The following is a 22,005-nucleotide window of genomic DNA, read 5'->3' as shown; positions in this document are numbered from 1 at the left end:
TGGAAACATTTGCAGTTAGTTATTATTTTGAATGTATGCTTGTTCAGTTAAAGACAGGTTGCCCTGTTTTGCTCACAAATTGGAAATTTTTCCTCTCTTGAAACTACTGTATAATCAATAAAATATTACATGTGTCAATAAGGGGAAAAAACCCCATGTTTCTGCCTACACATTTTCCTAGTTGTTTTTTTTTTTTTATTGAGACCACATATTCCCACACATTTTTATGGAAAAAAATAAACAACACTTAAAAAAATAATATTTCCTATATAAGTAAAATCCACCACACATGGCAAAACCGTAAAAGCTCTAGGATTAAAATGGAAAACATTGCTTGTTCAGTATTTAGCCATTTTTGCTATTCTAAGAAAGGCATATGAAATCTGCTATTTATTTATAATTATAGACATGATGCAGAAAACATCAGAGCAGTATATTTATTAGATGGCTTTCAATAAATTATGTAATTATTGGTTCTCTTTAATTCTGAAAATTACAAAGTATCTGCTTTCCTTGTACACTCATTACACATACAAAGGGGTGCATCAGGCTTGAGAGTCAAGGACCTTAGGCTTGTTGAATATAATAATGAATGACGAGTCTTGAAAATATAATTTTTATTCAATTTCTCCAAGAGTTTCAACATCTCAATCCATTACAACTGTGTAGCCCAGTCCTTCTTCATACTGAATTTTGCAAACTTTTTAGTTTCTCTTGTCAATGGATGCTTCAGATATCCCAGGGATAAAGAAAACATTGTCCTTTTATGCAGTCCTCTAGCAGGTGTCTCACCTGGGCACCTTGGCTGGTGGCAGGCACAGTTATATCTGCACAAGGTGGGGACAACTCAGTCCTGCTGAGGACAGGTTTTGTTTCTGCAGCTGAAGGCAATATTTACATAGCAAACTGCTTTAGCAGGGAGAAGGATTCAATGCAGGTAAAATTTTCAAAATTAGTCTTGAATGATGAGAGGGTGAGAGCAATAAAAATATTCATACCAAGTTTAGGAGAATTGCCCAGCAAAATATGAAAAATTTCATAGCCAACTATATCCATAAGGTTCCTTATAAAAATTGTTTGAGGGGCTTTTCCACTGCAGCACTAAGACACCTATTTCCAGGTATTTTTCAACCATCCATCACTCTGATTTATTTCCTTAAATTATTTATGTCCTGCATGAAAAGAAGGCTTCAATTGCATTCACAGCGCTCATGTCCTTCTCAGCCTCCTGACCACCAGGGATTTGGATAAAATTTGCCCTTCACAATTTTTTTCCTCCGTGGCCAGTCTGTGAAATTTGTACCTCTTGCACTCAGGTTGTGATATGAGTCATTCCCCAAGATTGTCAGGGAAACACTGAGCTTGTGAATGCAATAAAAGTCAGGTCTGTAACAAGCAGATACCTAGGAGAACTGGTGTGTGGAAGTACAGGCTGCATGACTTAACCCTGGTGCACAAGCTGCCCCAGATGCTCGCTGGGCCAGACAGCTCAGCCTGCGCTGCCTCCTGCTTTCACAAAAAACAATCCCATTAGCTCTGCTCTATAAAGGGAATTTTAGAGATCCCAGTTGCTTAATCTTATGCATAAAGTTCTTTTATCTTCCTTTCCTTCCTTCTTTATGTTTAATACAAGATCACTGGCATATAACCAGTGTCACAAAGACTGCACGGGACCACAGCTGCTCCTTTTGGCATGTGCCAGCTAAATGAAAGATTAGCAGATTAGCAAGTGAAAGATTAGCAGATTCTATACACATGTTTTAGTTTAATCTGTGCTGTAAGGTGCCTTTGAAATGTGTTTGATGCTGGATTTGCCCTGGCTGTGGATTTTACCAGCTGCCTAAGGGTGATGGTCCAGTGGTACTCTGAGGTTCTTGGTCCAAGTCACAATGAAAATTGCAGTTATTTCAAAGAGAGAAAAAAAGGGTACACACAGGAAGACAATGGTTTGACTTTCATGATGCATGCGTTAAAAAACATGGTCATTTCTCTCTGCAGGGTCAAAAGAGCAGTTTAAAGAAATATGTGATTTGCTTCTCTGGAGAGACAGGGTATTCATCAACATGTCCAGACATGGCCATAGACTCAACCCAGTTGTTCTGAGCCATGGGAACGGTGCTTTGTCTCTAGTTTGGGGCAAATATGAAGTGTTTTGGTTTTGGTTTTGGTTTTGGTTTTGGTTTTGGTTTTGGTTTTGGTTTTGGTTTTGGTTTTGGTTTTGGTTAGGTTGCTCCTCTTGTGGTTATTTCTCTATGACATGCGCCATCCTCTGCAAAACCCCAGAGGCTGATCCAGCCTACTTTCTCACCACACCACAGCAATTCCTGGCCCCTTTCCCCCTTCCACTCTCATGCTTAACAAGGCTGCACCACCTGCAATAGGAGCGAGCCATTGGCATCTGTTCTGAGTCACAGCGTCTGGGCTGGAGTTTGGTATCATTCCAACAGGTGTGTGCCATAAAAATCAGAGCCACTGGAGCACAGCTGGTATTTCAGAGCCCATGAATGTGTGAGAAAAATTCCTTTTGTCCTGCACCAGGGACACTGATCTTCTGCTGGCACTGAGGCAGGAGCTCCTGGGCACGTGGCGGGAAGAGGGACACCAGAGCAGCCGTTTCATCCCTGCCTGGCTTGTGACTTGGTTTCCTCCTGAAGCACCTGATTTAGCCTTCAGAAAGGCTTTGGGGTTTATAATCATGCTGGAATGATTCTTCAGTGGGAGAATCATTTGAGTCTTCTACTGAGCTGTAATGGACTCTTATTGAACTGCCCCATTGCTGTGATTTTGTTTTGCTGCTTAACTCTTCTTGTGTAAAGAATGAAACCAATATCTGTTGATCCCTGGTGCTGCATACGTTTTCCTCTATCAGTGTGTGTCTGCTGCTGTGGTTTGTTGGACCACATGGCTTCACTGAGGAACTCAGTGGCTTTTTTTTGGGAGGCTTCTCTTCTTTTCCCTGCTACATGAAGCAGGACTCCTTGTTTCACTCCTCGAAAGAAAGGCAGTTTTTCCTTAACAGAATTAATGCTGATTTATTTTTAGCAGGCCAGAAAGGCATTAAGCACTAAGCAGGGCCCTGAAGCGTTTCTGCAGGGACGTACAGGGCAGTGATTAATTTTCTGCATCTGCTGACGTTGTCTGCAGCAGGGTCACATGTGGTTCTGCATTGACTTGTCCTTTCATTGCACTTCTAATCTCAATAGGTGGGATAAAATATGAATATCATTTGCCATGTGGATTTACCACAAATATCACTCTTTCTGGATTCAAAAAAAAAAAAAAAAAAGCAAGCATTTTCTTGACGCTTTTCTGAAAATTTTACCTTTCTGTTTTCATTAACTGTGCCCTTTCTGGGAGAATGAAGCACTTTTTTTTTTTGGTAAATTTCTCTCTCTCAGTCATGCTAAGATATTTCTTAATCATTTTCATATGAAGAAAGTCTTATATGTCCATAAGCTCATTTATTTCCCTATACAGCCATCACAGTCTGCTGCTTGGGCAGCAAAAACTGGCTGGGAGACCATAACACAAAGTTTGTTACTTTGCTTACTAAAGCTTCTGCAAAAGTTTCTGATTCATATGACATAATAATCTCTGTGGGTTTTAATTAAATCTACTGAGCAGGATTGCTCTGCCATAAAGGTACCTTTTAACTGTGTAAATTCTCCTTTGAGAATAGCTGTGCAGGGCTGTAATGTCTGTCATCAGCCAATTGTTTTAATTATACCCAGTTTTAATTATACTGGCTTTACAACTACATGGCTTTTGTGTTTCTGTTGTAATAGGTGTGTGACTCACACTCTGCACCAGGCAGACAGACAGATCCTTGTTTCCTTTATCTTGAAGAAGCAATAAAACGTGTAGAATGGCACAGAAACACAATTCCTCCTTCCACTTCCCTTTGATTCCCAATAATGGGTGAAGCATAGTTCAGTGGTCTGAGAAATAATTGTAAACAAGCAAATAAGAAGTATCTATACACATTTATTCAGCTGTGCTGTGGGAGGACAGAGAGACAGATGAGGTTATTGCTGCAAGATCCTATCCCAACACTCCCAAATTGAAGGTTTATCTCCACAGGTTTTGGATTTGTGACTGAATCAAGTCCTGTATGAGTTGCTATGGATTCAGGACTGCCAAAATCACTCCAAAGGCGGTTCAGAATCTATTGGTAGGAAAAGAAATTTATATTGCTTTCTTCTCTTTGTGGTTCATAACTCCTTTCCCTCTCAGGAAAAAAGGGGATGTGCAGAAGAAACACTACTTGTGCCTGGCAAAGGAACATATTTACAAATTATCAGGGATTTTTTCCCCCAGACCCTGGGGAATAAGGAGATACAGCCTGTGATATCTCTAAACACCTTCTTGCTGCAGCCAAAACACAGAGCACCTTTAGAAACTGGGCATTTAACTGAGCCTCAGAGGGGTCCCTGTGGCCTTGGTGGCAGCAGAGTTGCAAGGTGCTGCTGTGGACAAAACACACCAAGAGGGGTTTCCACAACAGAACATCAGAATGTTGATTTAGAAGCTGCAGGGGACATATTCCCTGCAGTGAAAGGCAGGCTAAAAATATGGCTTATTCTCGTTTTTGAGAGATATTTCCACTTCTCTTGCCCCTCCTTTTTTCACTAAATTCAGGGCTGGAGAAGCTGAAGCTCATTTTCAGGGGCCTGTGATGAGCTCTCCTGGTGCTTTGCCCTTTTGTTCCAGCAGTTCTCCACATCTTTCCTCCTCTGTTTTCCATGTCTCATTTCCATCCTCCTTCACACAGTTCATCAGTGGAAAAGGAAACTTTTGAGTTTGTTTTGTTTTTTTGTTTTTTTTTTTTTTTTTAATTAAGAGGCATAGCTCCCTCCTTGACCAACTCATGTGCACTCCAGCGCCTCTTCTGCTTTACCAGCAAGGCACCCGTTGAGCTTTTTCTGCATTGACGCTATTGCCTGCAATTGGTACTGGATCTATAATTTCTAGCTCTGCTCTCTGAGGACATTATTGAACAACTTCAACAAAGAGCCTGAAAGCACTGCCCAAAACTGTGTGAGACTTGGTAAAACACAATAGGATTATAACTTCAGCCTTACTCACTGCCTTGCCAGCTCTCTGTCGTGCCAGGGCTGGAGGCAGAGGCAGAAGGAGAGGGTTTGCTGGCAGACTGCAGGGAGGATGCAGTTGTGGAAAGCAGGTGTTGTTGGCAAGTGATCACGGTTTACTCACACAGAACACACTTCCATCACAGTTTCACTGGAGTAAAAGCTTCCCCTGTTTCTGTCTCAGCTGGCATAAAAGCCTGCTCTCAATTCTTGTTATTTGCAATATTAGGACTGGGTAAGGCATCACTACCAGAATATTATCTCAGCTCTGGTGGGGCTGAGACTTGGCAGTGCCAAATCACATTGATATATGGGGCAGGGCCATAATTTCCTCCTTTTTCCATGATTTGGCCTTGTCTTTTTCCATCCAGATCAGCCACATCTTTACACCTTCTTCTCTTTCCCATAGCTGGATCAATATAATGAACAATATCATGTAACCTTCTTAACTGCATCCGCTTTCATAGATAGGAATTTTACAAAGATTTTACATATCTAAACATGTAGCCTTATTTTGCAGAAAGAAAATATCTTTGACATTTTTATTGTAGAATTTGTAGGCAGAAGATGACTGTAGAGATGACCCAGTCTCTGAGACAGGAGCTAGGCTTGCTCCTGGGCCCCTTCAATTCCAAAAGGGAAGTTGTCTGCTTAGTTTAAGTGAAAAGTTCTCCACTGAGGGGAAAAGAAATTCTCTGTGGTTCAGAAGTAATCTTCATAGGTTTTGCTTGTGGAAATACTCTGAAAGTAGAGCACAGATCTTGTGCCATGGCACAGGGGTACGAGCCAGAGGTGCCCTGCTTCTGCTGGGACTCTGTCCTCTCCTGGCACAGGGAGAGTGTGTGGAACTATCAAATAAAAAAGATTGCTGAAAAATTGAAACCCTAGCCAAGAATCATGGATCCTAGAGCAAAACACAGGCCTGGGACTCACTGGGAGTCCAAAAATGAGGGTAGAATGTGTGTCTGCCCCATCTTTGGAAGTGTCCAAGGCCAGGGGGGCCTTGGATCAACCTGGGATAGTGGAATGTGTCCCTGTCCATGGCAGGAGTGGGACTGGATGGGCTTTAAGGTGCCTTCCAACCCAAACCATTCCATGGCTCTGTGATTCCATGTGCCATCTCCTGCACGCTTCCATCGCTGTCACCACCAGTGCCTGGCTGACAGATCTGTGGATAGATCTGCTGACGAATACAGGGAGAGAAGGTAATACTGATTTGCAACAACCTATTATATCTTTTTTCTCTAAATTAAGTTTGTCTGACAAGTAGGGAGACAAAAAGTTTGATGACATTTTTAGGTAATATGTGAGGAAAAAAGTGATATTCACATATTTTTCTTTGTATTTCTGTGCTTTATTATCAAAGTTGTACTTCCACTTTCCCACAAGCTTTTCAGTGGAAGCTTAAGGTGGCATTTTTGATTTGCTGAAAGTTTGAATGATTGGGCTGCAACTAAGGAGTAAATTAAATCGTGGCCTTGCAGCCAAAGCTAGTGCATGACCTTCAAAAAAAAAAAAGAATTAAAATCTCAGCGATTGCAGGCAAAAGGAAAGTAAATAAAAACAACAAAACAAAGAGAGACTTGTTTGTTTGTTTGTTTTAATTTGAGCAATATTCTCAGGCTGAGGCAGAACTAACTGCATTTTGTCTTTGATGTAGAAACAATTGGCTGTACTTTTGAGTTAGAGTGCTTTTTCTCCTGGAAAACCACTGCAGGATATTTGGCTTGAACAGGTATCAAAACACCACATGGAATGTGTACGCTCTGCCTGGTCTTATTTTAAGGGATCTTCTCTTTTTTAAATATTTAAATAAAGATTGCAGTTTATTCCCTAATGCTTTTAAAGCAACAGCTTTAATTCTCCATGAGACTTGGGCATCTATTGTGATTGTGCTATAAAAGTACTTGAAACACAGTAAATTATCAAATAAGGATGATTTAAGGGTTACCATCAACCCCTGTATGTCAGTGTAGTTTTTGTCCATTAAAACACCAAGAAAAGTTAAATGCATTTGTCTCTGAGGAAATGACAAAATATTGATCAACCTTTGATATATTGCTATTGATCTTTACAACACAACAACCTAAAAAGACTTCTGAGACATCCTCCACAGTCTAGATGTTCCAGGGCTCAAAACAGACCATAAATAGGTGACTGAAAATCTTTTAATAGTTGAAAAAAATTAAGACCAAAAAAAAGAAACGAAGAAAAGTCAGACCACTAGCATGTTTCTAAAATAAAAATTCCTTTCACCTGTGGAGATCATGGTGAAGGTGACAAGAACTCTTATGCAAAATGTGACTATGTTCATTCTTGACTCAAAAGGCAATTAAAAAACCCTTTTAAAGTTGTTGTATCATACAAAAATCAAATAAAAAAACATAACTGCGAAAATAATGGTTGAATATTGATTGAATGTGGGAATACTTGAGCAACATAATGGTTGAAATGTGCCAGCTGACTTTTGTCTCCCAGGGCATCTAGAGCCCAGAAGAACTGCTGGCCCCTCACCTTAACCTCCTCCCGCACCCTGGGGGACCCCAAGACCCCCCCACACACCTGGAGCACACCAAACCCTTGTTCCCAAACCCCTCTCCCAATCCCTCCTGACCCCAACACCTTCTCCCACTCTGAGTCACACCAAAAGAATTCAAACCCCTCCCACCACACTGAGGCACCCACTCCCCAGACAAGCCCCAGTCCTGTGATATGCTCCTTGACAATTACCTGCATACCAACTTTTCCCACAAAAATGCATCCACTACTCCAAAAAAGCCAGAATTTGAGGGGGCAAAATGGAAAAAAAAAAAGGTTAGAAACTTCTGTGCTTATTTTTGGAGTGTTTATTTCAGAAGAATTCCAAGGGCTTCTTGCTGTCTCCAAATTGTTGCGAAAATACCTGGGAATTCTGCCAGATCCTCTTGTATTTCTGGGAATTTTGCATCCCACTGCCAAGGTTTTGTTGTTATTTTTGAGGCAATAATTCAGAGATTTGGGGACTTCCCAAGGCAGGGTGAGAGAAGTGGGATATCCTGCTCCCATGGAGGTAAATGAGAAGGAATTGCAAGTCCCCACCCCACAGTCTGGGTCGCCAAAAATCCAAGTGGGAATGGGGCAGAAACAGAAAGAGGAGGTGGGAAGCGAGAGAGGGGGAGTTCAGCATGGAGGGGGGAGACTGGAGAGGGAGGGTCTCAATGTGGAGCACAGAGCCCGAAACACTGGGGTCACAATGCCCTGAAATTTGGGGTTACAACATCTCAAATTTGGGGATCATATTGTCCCATTCTTTTTGGTCTCATTGTCGCAAAATTTAGGGTCCTCCATTTTCAGATCAAAACATCCCAAAATTGGGGGCCAAAATGCACCACACTTAAAGGTCATTATATCCTACATTTTGGGGTTAAGGTGTCCCTCACAAAGGGGTCACAGTGCCCCACATTTATGGGTAAAAGTAGCCCCCATTTTTTGTCACCTCATCCCACATTTTGGGATCACATTGCCCCACTCTTTGGGGTTGCAAAGGCCCTCACTTGGAGGTCACAATGTTATACTCTTAAAGGCTACAGTGTCTCACAATTTGGGGAAAAATACGACAAATTTTGTGGTCAGAATGCCCCATAGTTCGGGGTAACAGTACCCTATGCATGGGTTATCATGCCCACCCTTAGGGGTTGCAGTGCCACACATTCTTGGGTCACATTGTCCCACACTCTGCTGTCAAGACACCTCACACTTGACGGGTCACATTGTGCCACATTTTGGGGTAACAATTACCTGCATTTTGGGGTAAAAGCACTTCGTGCTTGGGGATCACATTGCCCCACACTTGCGTGTCACAGTGTTTTACTCTTTGGAGCCACAATGATCCATGGCTAGGCGTCACTTTGCCACGAATTTGTGGGTCACGATATGTCCACATTTTGGAAATACCACATGATTTAGGGTCAAATTGCCCCCACAATTTGGGGTCATACTGCCTCACTCTTTGAAGTCACATTGCACCGCACTTTGGGTCAAACATATCACACTTAGGGTCACAGTGCTACCCACTTTTAGGTCAAATTGCCCTACAATTTGCAGTCAAACACCCCACATTTGGGGTTGTGATGTGCCAGACCTGGGGGCCATGGTGCTACAAATTTAGGGATCAGTGTCCTGGACTTTGGGGTCAGAATGCCCCATACTTTGAGACTGCAATGCCCCACATAAGGGTCCCAATGCCCCAAACTTGGGGGTCATATTGATCCACATTTAGAGGTAAAATATCTCTACCCACTGGGATGATGACCCCCCCCACCCCAATTTTCCAGCTTAGCAAATGACCCTCAAATTCACACCCCAAAAAAGCTTTTAGAAGCATTTATTAACTGTTGTATCAAAACCAGCCCTTGGCAATATCATTTTTATATGGGAAAAAAACACTGGGATTTGGATCTTTTTCACCTGAATGCGATATATTTCTAGGTTCCAGGGTGTGGATGGCACATCAAGGCATTAGGATCACACAGATTTAATCCATTTGAGAAAATGGATTTGAGGCAAAATCCAGAATTTTCCCAGGTTTTGGGGAATTTGAGGTGGATCCTCAAATGGGATAGATAGGAGCATCAACTTCCTGACGGGTCTGGTGGGAGATGTGGCTGGAAGAGAAAGAAATACTTAATTTTGGGCAGAAATGAGTCAGTTTTGGCAAAAATGCGGCAGCATTATGCAAAATGGATTATTAATGTGCAAATAATGGGTCTTTTTATGCAAAAGTGGGTCAGCATTATGTGCAATGGCCTGATTTGGGGGAAAGTGGCTAATTTTGGTGGAAAAATGGTATTTACTATGCAAAGTGGCTTGTTGGGAAAAATATCTCACTATTGGGCAAAAAGACACCCCTTATAATGAAAGATGGCTCATTTTTTGGCAAAGCAGTTGCTTACCCGGATCGTTCCCACAGGATCCTGCCTCAGTCGCTGCGGATGAAACCAAAGAAACTGGAAAATTCCTTCCAGGATCTGCCCAGCCCCTCCCCCACTGACATTATTGCCAAATTTCTGAGTGGGAAAACATAATTTTCTTTGAGTTTGGGGTAAATAAATTACTGAGGAATTACTCACCACCCAGCAAAATCCCGGGATTTCCACATGTCCACCACTTCTCCAACACTCTGGGCATCACGTCCGTCTGGAAGCTTCAGGTCATCTCTGGGGTTTCCATTGAAATTCCCACAGGGGCCACAGAGACGGGAGGCCAGGCCTGAGGTGACAGTGATGGTTGCCTCCCCATCCCGGGTGATGGTGAGGGACATCCCAGAGCGGTGGCTGATGGTGACATTCTCAGGGGATGATGCTACAAAGATGGAGTCAGAGATGGTGGTGGGAGGCCGGGTGAAGAGGCCATTGACCTGGGAAAATAAGAGAAAATTATTAAAACATTATAGAAAGCCAGTTTGTTCCTGGGCAAAAGGCTCTAGCTTGGCAAGAGCCAAAATCACTCTTCTCTTTTTTCAAAAATGGCTCATTATTGGGCAAAATTGGTCTACACCAGACAAAGTGGCTCACTACCAGGCAAAATCTAGAGAGATTTTTGCCCAGTTCTCTCTAGATTGATCCAAACCACCCATTACTCCCTTACCTGCTGCACTCACCCACACCTCCATGTTGCCATTGACGCTGACAACGCCCTCGCGGACAAAGACGATGGCAGCCGTGGCTGCGGGGACGTTGGTGTCATGACAGTCGCTGACCTCCACCACCACCTTGAACCAATCTGGGACCTCCTCATCGCAGAGGGCTGACACCTTGTAGGTGCCACTGGCCAGCAAGGGCCCAGTGGCACCATCGAAGGTGGTCATGGTGGCTCCAGGTGTGACCCGGCAGTGGCCTTCCATCCTGGCACACACCTGTGCCCCGTCACGGGTGATGCACACCTGGTCCTGGGGACACTGTGTGTCCCGGCACACCAGTCCCCGTGATGGGTGACAATGGCATTCCTTGGAGCAGTTGTTGAAGGTGACAGTCTCACCTGCCTGGAACAGGAAATCTCACAGATTAAGCATAATCTCCCAAATTTTGGGGGAATTTCCTGAATTCCAAAGGGGAAAATCCTAGAAAGTGAGAAATTCGGGTGGATTTGGGGAACTTTGGGCAGCTCAACCAGTTAATAGTAACTTTTTGTCTCCTAATCACAGATTTTTGTGCTGTCCTTTTTTCTCAATTATTAATTCATTTTTGCTGCAACTCCCTTGCCAATTGTCGGGTTTCTTCCCCCAACAATTGTCCTTTTTGCCATTAATTGTCCTTTGTTCACCCCAAACCCTCTACATGGGGCAATTCAACCCCCAGCCTGGTTCCCAGAAAACCAACCCCACCAGTCCCCAGGCTCAGGTGTCACCTGTCCTTGTCACCTGACCTTGAGGTAGCGTCCCCTGTGGAGGCAGCCACAGCGCTCGGGTGACACGCAGGTGTCCCCATCGAAGACGAACCCCTCGTCACACTGACACCCCTCAAAGCACCCCCAGCTGCAGCGGGCGGGGCCCACCAGGGCAGCACAGGTGAGATCACAGGTGCGGGTGCAGAGCTCATAGTGGCTGTTTGGGGGGCAGGACAGGGCTGGGGAAAAAGAGAAAAAACACCATTGTTGGGGCAATTCCAAATTGTGCAGGGTTTTGGTCAAAATGTGAAGGTTTTCTGAAAAAAAGTAGTTTGTTTTTTTTAAATGTGACGACATCTTTTGCAAAAAGCAAGTATTTATCCTAGTTTTGGCATTTCCATCAAAAATGGTTCTTTTCTTATGAAAATTGGTGTGAGTTTTTTGTTCTGTTTTTTTTTTTTTTAAATTTAATGGCATCATTCCAAAATTGCATTACTTGTCATATTGGAATATTTTTAGTAAAATGTTATAAATATTGCCAAAATAGTAAGTTTCTTCAAAAATTTGAGGTTTTTTCCTCCAATTTGAGCAAAATTGGAAAGTTTTCTGCAAAATATTTTTTCCAAACTGAAGGATTTTTTTTCAAACTTAGAGGAAAGAAATTCCAAACTGGGGGAATTTTTCAAAATTAGTTAATTTTTAAAAATGGTAAGCAATTTTTTTAGATTTTGAGGCCTTTCTCACAATTGAAAGGTTTTAAACAAATTTGAGAGACAACTTCCAGATTTTAAAGGAATTTTTGCATAAAGGGAGGATTTTTTTTTTTAAACAGAAGGAAATATTTCTAAAATCTCAGTGAATTCTTTCAAAAATAGAAGACATTTTTGAAATTTGATTTTTTTCAGTTTTTAAGACTTTTTTAAGATACTGGAGAACATTTTCTAAAACTTAAAGGAATTTTTGCAAAATGTGAAGATCTCTTTGAAATGCAGGGGAACTTTTTCAAAATCTGAGGCAACGTTTTCTAAAATGAGGAAAATTTTCCCCAGCTGGAGGAAATTCTTTGAAAAATTATTTTTACAAAACTTGAGGGATATTAGTTTGGTTTTTTTTCCAGGAGAAAACGTAGCTTTTGAGGAAAAAAGCACCTGAAATGACGAAATTCTTCCTGACTTACGGCAGAACTCCTTTGTCCTCCACGCTCCGACCGTAGCGCCAGCAGCTTGGCAAGCAGCGGCGTACGCCTGCAGCGCGTGGCACAAGGCAGCGCGGTCCCCGCTGGCGGCGCAGACGTCATGGACGCAGTGGGTGAAATACTCCACGGGGCTAACGCATGGGTGGCACCCCCGGAATGGCCCTGCTGCGTCACGGATGATCCCACAGGATCCGTTCCTGCCGTACATCGCCTCCTTGGCGACATCACACCTGCTGCACACACCGTCATCGCAGCCATCACTGCACGCTCGGTCCTTCTCTGGAACCTTCCAGGAGGTGACAAATTCCTGGGTGTTTTCCACTAGTGCCCCATTGGGCAGCCGGAAGTCATCACTGGGATCTCCGTCATAGTCGCCGCCCAAGCCGCAGAGTCGGCCACGGTAGATGTCCGGGACAGTGATGAGGAGGAAGGTGGCTGTGTTGTAGAGGATGCGGATTCCTGCAGCAGTGTGAAGGATGATGTTATTCCCCTCTTGGCCAATTCGGAGGTTCTTGTCCTCTGTCACCAGCGGGAGGGTGTAGCGCTCCAAGTCCACCTGGAATGGGGATAGGGTGACGTGTGTGACACTTTGGAACTGTCACTCCACAGAGACAGTGTGACTGTGGAAGGAAACACCCACCCTCTTTATAATCATGGTGTCACCATGGGAATCACTGTATCCTCCCCACAGTTGACATTGTACCCGCGGATGGACACCACCACCCTCTTCATCATCACCACATCACTGTGGGAGTCTCCAGACTTACCATCACCTCCCACTTCCGTCCCCGCTCCATGGTGACGGTGTACCCGTGGATGGATACCACCACCCTCCTTATCAGCACTGGGTCAGCGTGACTGCCTGCCTCATGCTCCACCAACACTGTGAAGTTGACCAATCGTCGTGCTGGCTCGCACACCCGCGCCAGAATGTAGGTGCAGGATCCCGGGATATTGAAGGTGCGTCCATCAAAGGTGACATAGTGGGGATCTCCTGACACAACCAACCGGCCATAACCAGTGGGGTGACATCCCAGCACACCATCTTCCACCCGGCATTCCTCGTGGGCACCACAGAACGCCTCCTGGCAGGTCACTGTGCCATTGGCACCACAGCGGCAGCGCTCCCGGCATGAGGGGTAGAATTCTGTATCCTTTTGGTAGTAGTGACCAAGGTACTCACAGCCACACTCAGAACGGGGGACACAGTCAGAGCCGCTGAGGACATAACCGGTGTTGCAGAAACAGCCCTCAGAGCAAGGAGATGCAGGACAGGAGGTGGGGACGGAGGGGGTTTGGCAGGTGGGCTGGCAGGGGCTCCCACAGAGCTCATAGTGGGAGTGAGGGGGGCATGAAAGAGCTGGGGAGAAAAAAGGAAATAGGGAGTGAGGGAAATATCCGAAGGGATTGGGAGTCCCTCAGAGAAGGAAGGAAGGATGGATGGGGAGGGAGGGGAGAGAGGGAAGGGAGGCTCCCATTTTCCCCCATCCCACCCATACTCACCGCAGAACTCCGCCGTCCTCCATGTCTCCACAACCACCCCATGACTCTGGCATGCAGTGACATAGGCAGAGACACCTTGACAAACAGTGTCACGGTGTCCCTTGTAGTGACAGGCATCGAAAGCGCAGTCCTGCAGGAACGGCTCTGGGTTGATGACACGGTGACACTCCCGGAAGGGTCCCCCTGCTCGGGCAATCACCCCACAGTACCTGTCCCCGCGGTATGGCTGCACCTTCACCGCATCACACACCGGGCACTCTGCGCCACAACCAGCTGAGCACCCGGGGACGTCCCCCACTTTCCAGCTGTCACCCAGCTGGGTCTCATGGGAGGCGCGGTGGCCCGCGGGGGTGACAAAGTCGTCATCGGGGTCACCATTGGCATTGCCACAGAGGCCACAGACAGCACCAGAGTAAGTGGTGGGGAGTATGACACGGGCGTAGCTGTACCAGTCAAAGGTGACAGTGACACCGAAGTCAGTGGTGACAAAGCCATGGACGCCACGGTAGAACACGGAAAAGTGGGGGTGGGTGAAGGGAAGAGACACAAAGGCACCATCCACCTGCAGGAAGGGGAGTGAGACAAGGAGTGGGGACAGGAGAAAAGAGGTTTTAAATCATAGTTTGATAGGTTTTTTTATTTTGGTTTTGTATTTTTATTTATATTATAATTTTAATTTATATTAAATTTTCAATTCTATTTTCTCTTTTTACATTTATTTCTTCTTATTGACTTTTCACTGGCTTTCATTTTTTATCTTTATGCTTTTTATTCTTATATACGTTTTTGGGTATTTTTATTTGAATTATTTCTATATTTTAATTTGGTTTTAATGTATTTTAAGTTTAATGTAATTTAAGGTAAACATTATGGAAAAATAGGAAATTGGTAGAAAAAGAGGGAAATTGCAACAAATAGTTGGATTTAGAGGGGAAAGGAGGAGTTATTGGGAAAAAAAGGGAAAGCATGGGAGACAAAAGAATTTCAGGGAAAACAGGTGATTTGGGGGAACTAAGAGGACTGAGAAAATATGATTTTTAGAGGAAAGAGGTGATTTTGGGGAAAAAAGTAGTATTTGAGAGATAGAAGGGGTACTTGAGTGAAAAGAAGAGTACTTGATCAGAAAAAGAGGAGAATTTGCAAAGAGGCTTTTTAGGGGACAAAATGAAACTTCGTGTGAAACCAAGGGTGAAAAGGGATATTTGGTCAAAAAAACATATTTGGGCAGATAAAGGAGATTTGAAGAATTGGAGGAAGATTTGGGTGAAAAAAAAATGGGGAATCTGGGAGAAAATGGAGAATTGAGAATTTGGCATTAAAAAGGGTAGTTTAGGGGAGAAAAGGAAGACTTGGTGTGGGGGGGAAGGTAATTAGGAAATGGAAAAAAAGGGGAATATGAGATAATTTGGGGATGAAAGGGATTCCTTGAGGGGTTGCCCACCTTGACCTTGCGTGGGTGCTCCTGGCTCATGCTGATGATGGTGCCATAGACCTCCAGGTTGACAGTCTTGGTGAAGGACACAGTGCGGCTGCCACGGTGGTTGTTTTCCACGGTGACATTGAAGGGGACCAGAGTCGGTTTGGGGGTGCAGAGAGCAGCAAACTGGTAGATGCAGGAGCCCTGGAAGTCAAACCTCACCCCGTCAAAGGTGGTGTAGTGCGGGTCACCCGTCCCGATGCAGGTGTAGTGCTTGTTGGGTGTACACCTCGCGATGCCATTAACCATGACACATTTCTCGTTGGATCTGCATGCCCCTGGCTTGCAAGTTACTGTCCCTGGACCCTCACACCGGCACCGCTTCTGACAGCTCCCATCTTCCCAGAATTCCTCGTGGATCTTGTAGGAGCGATTGTTGTGGAAACAAGCAGAGATGGTGGTGCTGGGGTTGGTGGTTGCCTTGATGCCTACAAGGGATTTAAGAGTTTGTGAGATATCATACAGGGATGGTCCTTAGGAAGCCCCAGTGGAATTCCATGTGTTGTGGACACCTGAAGTCAAATCAGGAGGCTTAGAAGTATTTTAGGGAGAACCAACCTATGCAAGCCTTCCCTGAAAGGAGGTGTTGGGTACATTGACACCTAAATCAAACTGGAGTTCAAGATACCCCCGACAGGGACAACCCTCAGGAAAAATCTTAGCACAATTCCCTGGTTTTGGGGCAGCAGGAGTGAGATCAAGTAGATTTTGGGGTCATTCTTTCCCCACTGGTTTCGTTTATGCCTGTAAGTGCTGTGGAGTCAGTGAGACACCAAGCAGGGATGGCCTTCACGGAAAATGCTGGTATAATTCCACGTGTTATGGACACCTGGGGTCAGATTACGTAGGTAGGTGGATTGTGGGATGTTTTGGGGTGAAAAGACATATTGATTGTGTTGATGTCTACCACCATTGCTCTAGGCTAATACCCACAGCTGAACTCTCACATAGATCCTCTTGCCTCTTCCCCAATATCCTCACAGACCCCCACATGAACTCACCACACCCCTCCATGCCCTGTGCAGTCTCCTGGTCTCCACAATCTTCCTGGCATGAAGGATCTGTCCAGCTTTCTGCCCAGTCCTCACCACCTTCACCAGGAATACCATTGGGAACCATGGCTTCATCATCTGTATCCTCATTGAAGTTGCCACAGAGGCCACAGCTGGCCCCAAAATAGCTGCTGGGCACTGCCACCATGATAACCTGGTCCTCATCATAGGTCACCTGCAGCCCAAAATCTGTCTGGAGGATGGTACGACCTTCATTTTGGAAAATCTGGACTTTTCCCTCTTCCAGGATGGCTGGAAGATTGGTGGGTTTGTTGTTAACCTTGTGGGGTGGGAAAATGAGGAGGAGGGTTAAACCTCAGCAGGTGGTTCCCAATCCCACGAAAAGCAAATATGTACAAAGGGAGAAATGATTTTATGAATAATCAATTTGCATTATAAATCAGAATTTTTGCCCTACATCACACCAAGAAAAGCTCAAACTCCAAATCTGAATAATTTTCCACATCTTCTGAGTTAATCTTGTTTTTATGGAGACCAGGATTGAAGAAAAAACACATTCCACCTGGAAAATTGATTTAGAATGGAAAAAATTCCCCAAATTCCACAGGTGTGGCAGTTCTGCTTATTTTTTAAGGTGAACATCAATATTTCAATGATTTATCCTTTCACACTTTTTTTGATATTTTTCCTTGTTTTTTGAAGTTTAAACTCGGCCAGAAATTTTAATCCACTTGGAACAAATTATTTTATTGGAATGATGGATCTGAAACTCACCTGGACCAGCTTGTCCTCACCAGCACAGATGGAGACATTGTAGGCATAGACAAAGACATTGGCCAACGGCTTCTTGGATTGATCCTTGCTCCGCTGCTCCTCCACAGTGAAGGGTTCCAGGGTGGGGTCAGCCCCGCAGTACCTGGCCAGGGTGTACCTGCAGCCACCACGGGGGGACACGGAGGCCCCATCAAAGGTGTGGTACTGCAGGGATGGGGAGCCTGTGCAGGTGCCCAGGTAGTCGTGGCGGCAGGAAGGCGTGCCCTTGTCCAGGTGACAGCTCTCCTTATCCCGGCACTGCACCTGCCGGCAGGGGTCTGTGGGTTTGTTAGTGACAGAGGGTTAAATTCTATTAATTGATTATATTATTGATATGTCTAAGTATATATTTGCTTTATCTTTTGCATGCTTTTGTATCTGATTTGTAGTTACACATAAGTTTTTCTATATTATTTATAAATATATATATTATCTCTATGTTTGTTTGGATATGAATTATTTATCCACATAATGCTTATGTACTTCCATCATACAGAATTACTAAAAATATAATAAATGTATCTGATTCTAAATAATGTATAAATGTAAATTTGTCACAGACATGTTATCTCATATATATATATTGTATTTGTTTCTAGACTTTGATATTTATTATTTATAATATGTTTATATTTATAGATAGGGATTTTTATCTATTATTTATGTATTTCTCCATTCATTCTTATTCATTCATTTAATATATTACATTTAGGTTTTTTACTATTATTCCTATATATTTGTGTCTTAGTATTTTTTTAAAAATATTGTTATTATAATATTATATATTATCATGTAATGTTATATATTATTATAATACAATAATATTATTATGCAATGCTATTATTTTTATTTAAGAGGTGTTTGTCATTTGAATGATTACATATAATTAAATATAAATTTAATTATATTAAATATTAAATAGATATAAAATTTAATTGCATTAATTATCTGTTATTGATATCTATATAATTCAATATCATTTATTGCTATCAAATTCCACCTCCACTCACCACTGTCGCAAGCTCCCTCTGCTCCATAGCGCTTCCCCTGTCCCATCCCAACGTTCCACACCCCAAAGGCCGCTGTCTCATGCTCCACACGATGGATTCCAAATCCGCTTCCCAAATTTATCCCAACCCATGAATATTCTGTCCCAGGGATCTGCTGCCATGCCACACTCCCTAATGGCCTCTTGTTCAGCAGTATTCCAGAAGCTTCTGCTCTCTTGGCCACTAGGAGGATGCGGTTGTCATATCCCTCCAGTGCAACAACGCTGTAGGAGTTGCAGTAACTGTAGGAGTCTGGGATGCTGACAAAAAAGGGCTCAAAGGTTACTGCACCGCTGTTCTCACCACTGCCCAACAGAAAAACCTGGACACCATCTTCAGAAGTGAGGAACAAGCCCTGCGGGGATTGGGTGCCAAAGAGCAGAGAGTGGTTGGGTTGTATCTCTCGCGTGGTTTTGGTGACTTCACCATGACCTGTGACACGTGTTGGTTGGGCAGCAGTGATGTAGATGAGGTTGGATTGTCCCTGGAAGGGCACTGGTGGCACAAGGAAGGATTTTCCCCACTGCGTGATAGGGTGGAGCTGTTCCACCACGTGATCGCAGCGGCTCAACCTGCCCACACAGGTGTGACCAGTGAAGACAGCCACCGGTCTCTGTGCCACCACCCGTGTTCCGGAAAGATCGGCTGCACTTTGGATCTGTGCTGCTTGGAACGGCTCCAGTGGGATGGTGAGGGTGGAGCCACGTCGATGCAGCCGTCCACGGAAGGTGATGTCAGCGTTGAGGTGGATGTTGACTGTGGTGGGTTGATCCCAAGCAGCCACCACAAACTGGGCATTGCGGGTGGGGCCAGGGTTGGGGGTGACCACGTGGTATTCCGTACCCCACCTGTGGACCGGGATAACGACAGCGGAGTCAGCTGCAGTGGGTTTGTCGTTGACCATCACTGCGGTGACGGCAGCAGTGGTCTTCACCACCACAGCGTTTTCAAAAATTTGGCTTCCCACCATCTCGGCTTGGGGTGGGATCTTCACCAGGACTGGTTGGTTGGCAGCTGCTTGCACTGTCATCCGTAATCCAGGTCTCTTCATGGATATGGTGGCAGTGGTGGATGGGGAAGGGCCAGTGAGGAGGAGGAGGCGGAAGTCGCTGCGAATGGTGCGCTGGTCACCATTCTGCAGGAAGGCCACCAGGAATTCATCACCCAGGTGAGGTGGTAACATCTCAGAGGTGATGCTGGGGGCGTGGAAGAGAGCTGAGGGGAGGAAGAAGAGGGGTGGGTAATCTGACAGATTTTTTGGTAATCAATTCATTATTGATTTGATGGATTATTAAATTGATGGATTTCTGATTTTATGCAGATTTTATTGGTTAGATGGATAATTGGTTTGATGGACAGCTGATTTCATGGATCACTGATTGCTTGATTATTGTTTTAGTGGACTACAGATTTGATAACTTGATCAATTTAGTAGGTTATTGATTAATGGATTATTAATTTAATGGGTTCATGATTAGATAAAGTATTGGCTTGATGGACCTTCAATCTGCTAGACCTTTGATTTCATTTGCTAGACCACTGATTTCAAGAAACATTGATTTGATGAAACAGTGATTTAATGGAATATTGAGTCAATAAATTATAGAGCCAATTGACTTTTGAGTCAATGGATTAATAAATTGATGGACTTTTTATTGGACAGACTGTTGATTTGATGAAGTGCTAATTACATGGGTCATTGGTTTTGATTTGACAGTTTATTGAGTTTATGGACTATGGATTTGATTTGATGGGATATTATTTTGGAGAAAGAATTTAAACCTTGATCTGACAGATTATAGCTTTACAGATTTGATGAACTTGATTAATATTATGAACTATTAATTTGTTGGATCACTGATTTGATGGAGTGATAATTTGATAATTGATTTGATCAATTTTTCATACATTCGTTCTCCAGTTAGGAGAGTAAACTCCAGTTGGTAGAGTAAACTCTGAAAAAATATTTAATGAATTAGGTTAATCTGTTGGATTATCATTCACTGGAATAAACAGTTTGAACAGTCATGAATTGTGTTGAAATCCCAATTAATTCCCTGGGAAAAAGATGGAGCTTTTGGGTGGGTAATCCTTCTTCTGTGCTGGATAACCCTTATTTTGAGGAAATTCATTATCTCAGGGGAATTTTATAGCTTTTGGGGCATCTCTCCAACCTGTTTCAGCTTACCCCAGAACATAAAATTCCAAAACCATCTCAGCACATCTGCTTTTCCCAGGCTGCGATCCATGATGCTCTGGGTGAAAAAGGTGAAAAAACAGTCAAATTCTGATATTTTTTTGAAATTTCACTAGAATTTTCCCCAAATTCACCATTTCTTTATATAAAATACACAAATCCCCAAAATCTGATTCAGCCTTGTACTCGTCCCAAAAAACAGTGTTGTACTGAATTTGTCCCCAAAATCTGTTCTTCTCATTCAAGGTATCCTCAAATTCACTACTTAAATTGCATTTACTAAAAAATGTGAATTTTATTCCACCTGGTGCAAAAATTGGCTTTTGGGGGGCTTTTCCACATGTCTTCCCCCACCATCCCAGGTACCTTTCAATCTCTTTTCCTTTTTCCTCTTTTTTTTCTTTCCCCTTTACCTCCTTATTCCTGTTCCTATATTTTTGTAATTTTATTTTCCCCTTATTTTCCCCATTTTTTCTTTTGTTTCATTTTTCCAGTTTCTCCTCTTTTCTTCAGATTCCATTCTTCCATCCAAATCACCTTTTGGCTTTTCCATTTCTTTATCTTTATTCCCTTTTCTATCCCCTTTCCCCCTTTTTACTCCTTTCCTTCACTTTTAAAATTTTCTTATCTTTTTATCCTTTCCTCCCCTTTTCCCTTTTTTCCCCTTATTCCTAAAAAATTCCTTAATTTTTCTTTTCTTCACCCTCCCTTGTTTCCTTTTCCTACCCCCTTTTCTCTTGCCTCACTCTTTTCCCTTTTTTCCTGCTTATTCCCCCTTTTCCATATTTTCCCCTACTTTCCTGCCTTCTTTCCCTGGTTTTCCTTTCCTCCCCTTTTTTCCTTTTTCTCCCCTTTTTTCCCTTATGCCACTCTTGCCCATTTTTTAATTTTTTCCTCTCTTCTTTCCCTATTTTCCCTTTCCTCCCTTTTTTTCCTTTCCTCCTTTTTCCCTTTTCTTCTCTCTTCTTCCTTTCCTTCCTTGTCCCCCTCTCTCATTCCCTTCCAAACCCTTTTCCTGCTCTTTTCTCCCCCAAATCCCTTCATAAGTCTTCCAATCCCACTGCTCCCAGGACCAGACCCAGGGCTGGGGTGGCAGGGGAAAGGAGGGTGGAGGTGGGGAAAGGGGGGAAATTTAGGAGTCTTCAGATGGATTTTCCCACTTCAGGGAAAATCTTTCCTGCCAAAAAAATAATCAGTTATCAGATCTACATTTGCCCTTACCTGCCTTGGGCCCTGCTTGATCCCCAGGTTAGCTCTGTATCCCCAAAGAGCTCCGTTTTATCCCCAAAGCTGTGAAGAAAACAC

At 43.6% G+C, this 22,005-nt stretch overlaps 1 protein-coding gene across 2 annotated transcripts; it reads right to left on the bottom strand.

Moving 5' to 3' along the window:
• Window positions 1–9,438: 9,438 nt before the first annotated feature.
• LOC131570984 (IgGFc-binding protein-like) lies at window positions 9,439–22,005 on the bottom strand. Of its 2 annotated transcripts, XM_058823462.1 has the most exons (14): window positions 21,922–22,005; window positions 20,692–20,758; window positions 18,465–19,718; window positions 17,416–17,732; window positions 16,630–16,960; window positions 15,593–16,056; window positions 14,152–14,713; window positions 13,416–14,008; window positions 12,631–13,204; window positions 11,493–11,692; window positions 10,729–11,109; window positions 10,199–10,485; window positions 10,022–10,054; window positions 9,439–9,733 (listed from the first exon to the last, which is right to left on the bottom strand). In XM_058823462.1, the coding sequence occupies exons 2-13, from the start codon at window positions 20,750–20,752 to the stop codon at window positions 10,048–10,050; spliced, it is 5,031 nt and encodes a 1,676-aa protein (XP_058679445.1). In that variant the 5' UTR covers window positions 20,753–20,758; window positions 21,922–22,005; the 3' UTR covers window positions 9,439–9,733; window positions 10,022–10,047. The 2 variants fall into 2 exon arrangements, with proteins under 2 accessions (XP_058679445.1, XP_058679444.1); XM_058823461.1 differs by lacking the exon at window positions 10,022–10,054.

Source organism: Ammospiza caudacuta, chromosome Z, assembly GCF_027887145.1.
Source record: "Ammospiza caudacuta isolate bAmmCau1 chromosome Z, bAmmCau1.pri, whole genome shotgun sequence".
NCBI lineage: Eukaryota > Metazoa > Chordata > Aves > Passeriformes > Passerellidae > Ammospiza > Ammospiza caudacuta.
Note: the sequence above shows the minus strand (reverse complement) of the source record. Positions and strands in the feature narration are given on the sequence as shown.

Bases quoted from the DNA above. Each gene is read 5' to 3' on its own strand.
- LOC131570984 (XM_058823461.1), bottom strand. From the start codon at position 20,752: ATGGATCGCAGCCTGGGAAAAGCAGATGTGCTGAGATGGTTTTGGAAT. The intron at 16,961-17,415 runs GTGAGTTTCAGA...CCACCCCACAAG, and splicing joins GTGAGGACAAGCTGGTCCAG to GTTAACAACAAACCCACCAA. The intron at 14,009-14,151 runs GTGAGTATGGGT...TTTTCTCCCCAG, and splicing joins GAGGACGGCGGAGTTCTGCG to CTCTTTCATGCCCCCCTCAC.